At 37.6% G+C, this 7,500-nt stretch overlaps 1 protein-coding gene across 1 annotated transcript in view; it reads left to right on the top strand.

Moving 5' to 3' along the window:
* LOC145263655 (26S proteasome regulatory subunit 8) overlaps positions 1-7,500 on the top strand; it is an 85,772-nt gene that overhangs the window by 35,407 nt on the left and 42,865 nt on the right. Inside the window, exons 5-6 of the mRNA XM_080120528.1 lie at positions 6,482-6,607; positions 7,306-7,467. Coding sequence (XP_079976654.1) covers positions 6,482-6,607; positions 7,306-7,467 — 288 coding nt within the window. The remainder of the gene's footprint in view (positions 1-6,481; positions 6,608-7,305; positions 7,468-7,500) is intronic.

Genomic DNA, 7,500 nt, shown 5'->3' with positions numbered 1-7,500 from the left:
TGTAGGTATTTAATAATTATTATAGTAAATAATTATGTGCGCAATAATAAGAAACTCGTTTCTTATTATTGAGCATTTTCAGTTGAAATAAGTCTGTCAATTTAGTTCTTATGTGCAGATTTTTTTTTTTTTTTACACGGTGGTCACCACTTATCAAGGCCCGGAAGCCACTCAGGGATAAGGGTTATTGCAAGTACATTACGTTAGTGTGGAGATTTGATGAAGTGTTTACTTAAGGGGGCGGTTCATTAGGAATTTGTTAACATTGGACTTGAAGACAACCAAGTTGTAGTCCGGAGGGAAGCAGGCAGACGGAACAGAGTTCCACAGGCGTGCAGTTCTAAGAAAGAAGCTTTTTTCATGGAATCTGCGTTTTGATTTAGGCACAGATATAGAGTGGGGGAAATTTTTCACAGTGGATTCAGCTAGACGGGTGTTTTTCGTGAAAGATTGGCGAGGGGGGACCAGAGATTGGAGTTCAGACGAGCATCTGCCATGGAAATAACGATAAAACAAGGACAGGCTCGCAACGTCTCTTCTGTGGGAGAGAGATTGCAGGGTAGAGAAAAGGGCATCCCCCACTAAGCCACGAAGTCTATTTTGTACTCTGTCAAGGCAGGATAGGCTGGTTTTAGCAGCTCCTGCCCAGATATGGCAACAGTATTCCATCCTTGGACGTACTTGGCTTTTATATAGATAGAGAATTGCATCAGTAGTGAGATATTTTCTGGAGCGGTAGAAGGATCCCACCATCTTTCCAGCGACCTTGGCAACAGACTTGATGTACGTGTTCCATTTCAGATCAGGAGTAAAGGTCAAACCCAGAAGCTTGTCAAAACACGGGGCCTCACTCAGACGAGAGCCATCCATCCCAATTGATGCCAGATGGGGATCAGAGCGTTGATGATGTAAGGATAGGAGTTTGGTTTTGGATGCATTAAAGGTAACCAGCCACATCTTCCCCCACTGAACCACGCGCTCGAGATCAGATTAAATCACTTTGACAGATGTTAAGAACATTAAAAAAAAATAAATGTTTAAGTTTCAACAGTATTTCTCGTGGTTAATGGTAGCCGAATTGATTAGGTACTTGCTAATGCGGCCAGACATGGCTTCAGTTGCCAGGTTCAAATCTATCAACTGGTGTTAATCGTGACACCCTGCACTGATGATTCCTGAAAGGATGAAACACTAGAGTCTGTAGATATTTAGTAAATAATTATATATATATGAAATGTTTTCTCCATATAAAAGCGTTATTTAAATGCAAAGTAAAATTAGTAAGCGAATTCAACATAAATGTTTTTTTGTTTTTTTTAAATGAACATTTATTTGTTTATAAATCACATCTTCATTAGGATAGGCACAGGTTTTTTTTGTTTTTTTTTGTATTTATTTTTTTTATTCCTCATGGCATGATACCACTAAGAAAACCAAAACCCATTCGGTGTTATCAAAAATTTGCATTGAATTAGCTTACTAATGTTAGATTTTGAATTATATTAGTAGCCTGGCAAGACCACAAGGGAGACAACTGAAGTTGCCTGTTAGGATACTATATATATATATATATATATATATATATAGGGGAGACAACCGAAGCAGCTAATATACAAATGTAGGGGAGACAACTGAAGCAGCAAAACCAGGACACTATATATATACAAATGTAGGCAAATTTGGGCATATTTTATTGGCTTGAAAATATAGGTTCTTCTTTTACCAATTGTCATAAAATTTCAACCATAGAATAGTATTATAATCTTCCAACCACCTGCAAATTTCCCATAGAAGCAAATATATGAGCATTTCAATGTTCAATTTGGCTACGAGTATAGATATACCACCTTTTTTGGCAATTTTATAAGTATGAAATCTTGGCGACTATCGATCAGAATTTAACAAATAAAGGCTCGTTGGAAAGCTAATCTCCTGAATTGTGTCATGGGCTATGTGATATTTACCCTTAAAGTCGCACATTATTATTTCAAAAAGTGGGTTATCCCTTTTCTATATTCATTTAACGTAAAATAAGCATCCACTTTATGGCCACCTTTTTTGGGGGTGGCGTTTACTGTGGCCTGGTAGACCAACATAAAACCTACCTTAAAAAACTTGTTTTCTACAGGTTTTGGGGTATGCTGAAAACAAATATTGCAGTTAAATTTTCAGCAAAAGCAAAAATATGTGCACACTTGTGCATACGACAGCAGGCACCACCCATGATATAAAGAATTGCTTAATATCTGCAAAAATATTTATTTGCAGAAAATTTAAATGCAATATTCATTTTCAGCACATCCAAAAACCTTTTGCAAACAAGTTTTTAAGGAAGGGTTTATGTTGGTCTACCAGGCCACAATTACCAAAATAACACCACCCCTAAAAAAAAAAAAAAAATGACAGATGCAACTTCTCCCCAAAAAGATGGTTATAAAATGGGTGTTCATTTTATATCAAATTAATATAAAAAAGTGATTTCCCACTTTTTAAAACTATAATTTCTTCATATCTTAAAACTACTCGTTTCCTGGGATTTTAACTGTTTATTTTCGTTTTCAGCACCCTCGAAAATTTGTAATAGTGGTAATTTTAAAGAATTTTTTGTGGGGGGAAAGACACTGCACCTTTACTAATATATTTCTAGTTCTGCATATGAATTACAAAATATCTGACATTTCTTCAAAACGTTTGACGTTGATGGAGGGGAGACTAAAACTTGCTGCTATGGTTTCAAATGATCTGACATAACGGCAAGGGGATACTTGATTTCAAATGTTTCTCATATGTTATAACTCCCCTCTTTGGTTTTCATACATAAAGTAAATTTCATAGTATATAAGGATGATTTGATACTGGAGATATTCATAATCATACCCTGTTTCTAAAAGAGGGGAGATATAACATATGAGAAATATTTTGAATGAAGTCTCTCCTTGCTGTTATGTCAGATCATTTGAAACCATAGCAGCAAGTTTTAGTCTCCCCTCCATCAAGGCCAGAGGTTTTGGGGAAATATATATATCTATACGAGGGGCGTGCAATAAATAATGCCCCTGACCCACTTCCAGTTGTCTGATCTAGCTGAAATTTTGCATGTGCAATGATTTATATCTCTACGGGTTATGTGGCAAATTACAGCTCTGAACTAATGGTGGTTTCTTTTTTACAGGTGTTTGAACTGAGTCAGGTGTGAAATGGGGCCTGTTGAATGTCAAGCAGTGATCCGGTTTTTGTATTTGAAAGGATGCACACCACAGGAGACTTTTGATGAAATGAAAGAAACTCATGGTGATAATGCCCCATCATATGACCTTGTAAAACGCTGGCATCGTGAATTCAAACGTGGCCGGAAGTCTGTGGAAACAGCTCCCAGACCTGCTCCCCCCCCTCTTCTGCCATTGATGAGGCATCTGTCCGTCAAGTTGAGGCTGCCATTTTGGTAGATCGGCGCATTACTATTCGCCAAATAGCCCAAGATGTCAAGATTAGTACAGGGTCTGTGGAAACTATCATTCATGACCATATGCATAAGGTGTCTGCCAGATGGATTCCCAGGTTGTTCACACCATTCCAGAAGCGAGAACGCGTTGAGTGCTCGAGGATGAATTTGGAGATGTGCCTAGAAGATGTGTCAAATATTTTCAAAAGACTGATTACACAGGATGAAACCTGGGTCCATCACTATGATCCGGAGACCAAAGCCCAGTCAATGCAGTGGAAGTACTTGGACTCGCCACCTCCAAAGAAGGCAAGGGTGCAGCCCTCCGCTGGCAAGGTCATGCTCACAGTCTTCTGGGACCAGGACGGAGTAGTGATGACAGATTTCCTGGCAAAGGGTACCACAATTACAGGAGTCTATTATGCTTCACTTTTGAGGAAATTAAGGGAAGCTATCAAAATCAAGAGGCGGGGAAAGATCAGCAAAGGTACCCTCCTCTGCAGGACAATGCTCCGGTCCACAACTTGCATGTCGCCAGATCAGAAGCATGGGCGTGTGGTTATGAAATCCTGCCCCATCTTCATTACTCTCCTAACCTTGCACCCTCTGACTTTCACCTCTTCCCAGCCATGAAATTGTTTTTGAAAGGAAAGCGTTTCCCAGATGATGCAGCCTTGATTTCTGAAGTCACGTCGTGGTTGGGGAAGCAACCTGGAGTGTTTTACAAAAACGGTCTCCAGAGCTGCATCAAACGATGGGAGAAATACATAACTCTGGTTGGTTCCTATGTAGAGAAAGACTAATAACTGTGCCAAATTTTGTTGCTCTACTGCTATGGGAAGTGGGTCAGGGGCATTATTTATTGCACGCCCCTCTTATATCTATAAACGTGAAAGTTGTGTGTGTGTGCATTCAAGTTCTCTCCTGTCTGTCTGTATACATTTCCCTACACAATAACTCTGTCAATTTTAAGTCTACTGATTCGAAACTTGATATACAGGGTACTGAGATTTGGGAAAATCTTTAATCGGTTTTTGGCCAGAAATTTGGCTGTTAAGGGGTCAAAGTTCAACAATTTGACCTTTGAAAACTACCAAACTTCTCCGCCAATTTTGTGTCCAAACACTTGAAATTTTGGATATAGGTTCCTTGGACATGGATCTAACTTAATAACTTGATTTGAGCCCAAAACAATAAATCTTAAGGGGTCATAATAGGGGTCAAATCTTTTTAAAATTTGACCTCTTCGGTCTCTATAAAATTACTCAGACAATTTCTGGTCTAAACATTTGAAATTTTACATAAAGGGTATTCAGAGATAGGGCAAGCTTTTTAATCGGTTTGGGTTGGAAATTTGAGTTATAAATGTATGTATGTCTAAAATGTTCGATAGTGGCGACAGATTTTTACTAGATCAGTATTGATTTGAAGTTCAACCTTTCAGACGACAAATATCGAAAAATTGGCTAAAAACATTAATATCTTCACCTTCAACTGGGCACTTTATTACAGAAGGAGAGGGGACGCTTTTTCCGCCGATATCTCCGAAGTCATCCTCTCCTTTCGATTGTCTAGCCTTAATTTAAACCTACGTCACTTCCGGTTTGGCGGTGGTCGTAACAAGCAAAGACGACACATTGATTTTCCCATTCTTTTCCTCCTTTGCCGTACGGGTTCGAGCCTGCCTTCCTACTACCAATTTTTTTTTTTTTTTTTTTCCGCTCAACATACACCTTCAAACACATGGGCACCCATGCTAGTATATATATATATCTCTCTCTCTCTTTCTCTCTCTCTCTCTCTCTCTCTCTCGGGACGTGGAGGTCGGTTAGTGTCCGTGTCAAAAGTGCGATATGAGTCCGATCGGAGGTCTGAAACCCCAGCCACAGATGTGACACCTGATGGCAGGAAATCCGGGTAGTGGCGCCCGTCTGAGTGCAGAGATCACGCCGCGGCTTCCAGTCCATCAAACCTGCCGGTACGCCCTCACTCCATCTCCACAAGACTTTCACCTTTTTCCCAGCCTAGACAAAGTAGGAATAAGCAGCTTGCCGAGTACTGCTAGCATCCTCTCCGCTGAAAGCAAAAGTACAGAGGCAAGGACGGGCCAGGACAGTCTGCACACATGCAATCAACCGCATCAGATGGCTGAGGCAGACCCAAGTAAAGTTGTACGTCATCCTTGTTGACCGTGTCGGCACTGCGGTGCTGGTTAATCTGCTGCGCAAGCCGTTGGGATTCCTTCCTCATCTGCCAAGAGCATTGTTGACCAGGCTTGGATTTTTGTGACCCCTAAATATGGGGGGCTAGTAGGTACTACACCTTGCCCAAGGGTGACCCAGCACTGCAACGACTAAGGGGTAGTGACATTCTCCCCAAAAGTCTGGAGATCCCACACCAGTGCCTCGTTGCCGGATGTAGTTTTACGTCATAAACAGGACCCAGTATATATATATATATATATTTATGGTGTCTTTTAAATTCAATAAAAACCCTTCAAAATTTGCTGACGAGGAGACCTTGCTTATTAAAAAACTATATGTAATTATTGTACATAACTTGATGTATACCACAATAAAAAGCATTGTTTTCCGAAACGATCGTACAGATAATTGATTTTGTTATTGTTCCTTCTTATGAAACGGATTTTTAATTTAATTATAATTTGATTTTTAAATTTTAAATTATCAATCACATTACTTAATATATATATATATATACCATCTTTTTTTGGCAATTTTGTTTCGAATCTCAGCGACTATTGATCAGAATTTAACAAATGGAGGCTTGTTGGAAAGGTAATAACCTGAATTGTGTAGTGGGCTATGTGATATTTGCTCTTAAGGTCGCATATTAAGGGGATCATCCATCATCCAGAGCCCATTTTTTTTATACATTTTTACAGGCATGAAATATTTCATAGTCATTTGTTTTTCCTTGTTTTGCATATTAATTACAAAATATCATTGATATTTCCCCTGATGGTCATTTATTGAAAAAGAAATTCTTTAACTATTTCTTTTTTATCTCTATTTTCAGGTCCATCCAGAAGGTAAATTTGTTGTTGACATCGACAAAAATATTGATATCACTGATGTGACCCCGAACAGTCGAGTGGCTCTCCGCAATGACTGTTATACATTGCACAAAATTCTACCAAATAAGGTAAACATCCCTGTGTACATGTCTGTTTCTCAGCTAAAAATGATTTTTTTCTTTACAGTTGAAAAAAAAAAAAATCACCTCATGGAAAACATAAACGTATGTAAATAATAAGTGTTGCTATATTTTAATATTTTGGACATTTCCCTATCCGTAATGATATTTTCAATTAAAAACATGTAGCTTTCTATTTAGTTCTCTGTAGTGTTTTTAGTTTTTTATTTTGCTTAGATTTTATGATATTAATTTCATTTTATTTTCTTTTTAATTTCATTTTATAAAAGTCTTCTAGATTAATAAAATATTTTATTATAATCAGATAATTATTTTATATAGGTTGGAGAGGAGGCTTATTTATAAGTATCTTTTTTTTTCTTTTTTTTCCTTTTTTTTTTCTTTTTGAAAACAGCTATACCATCAATAAAAAAAATATACTTGCAAAAACTGCAACTTAATAATCAATATTCGAGGAAAAAATTATGTGGGGATTTATTGAGAGAACCAGTTTTAGAGAGACACATCTGTGTCTAAAAAAGTGTTTTAGTATTTTGACAAAAGAATTCCTTAAATGTAAAAAAAAAAAAAATTTTTTTTTAATGATAAAAAACATTTGTTGATTTGTTCATAATTCTTTTTTTCTTTGGTAAAATATGTTTTGCATTTTCTCCTCTCTTTAACCCCTAAAACAATATCAACTTCAGGTGGATCCACTGGTCAGCTTGATGATGGTTGAGAAAGTTCCTGATTCTACCTATGAAATGGTTGGCGGTCTGGACAAGCAGATTAAAGAAATTAAAGAAGTGATTGAGTTACCAGTAAAGCATCCAGAACTTTTCGAAGCACTTGGAATTGCTCAACCCAAGGTGAGAATATTCAAACAGATAAAACTTTTTTTA

This window comes from Euprymna scolopes, chromosome 39 (assembly GCF_053919585.1).
Source record: "Euprymna scolopes isolate OS-2025 chromosome 39, ASM5391958v1, whole genome shotgun sequence".
Taxonomy (NCBI): domain Eukaryota; kingdom Metazoa; phylum Mollusca; class Cephalopoda; order Sepiida; family Sepiolidae; genus Euprymna; species Euprymna scolopes.
The sequence above is the reverse complement of the archived record's forward strand: the minus strand, read 5'-3'. Positions and strand labels throughout refer to the sequence as shown.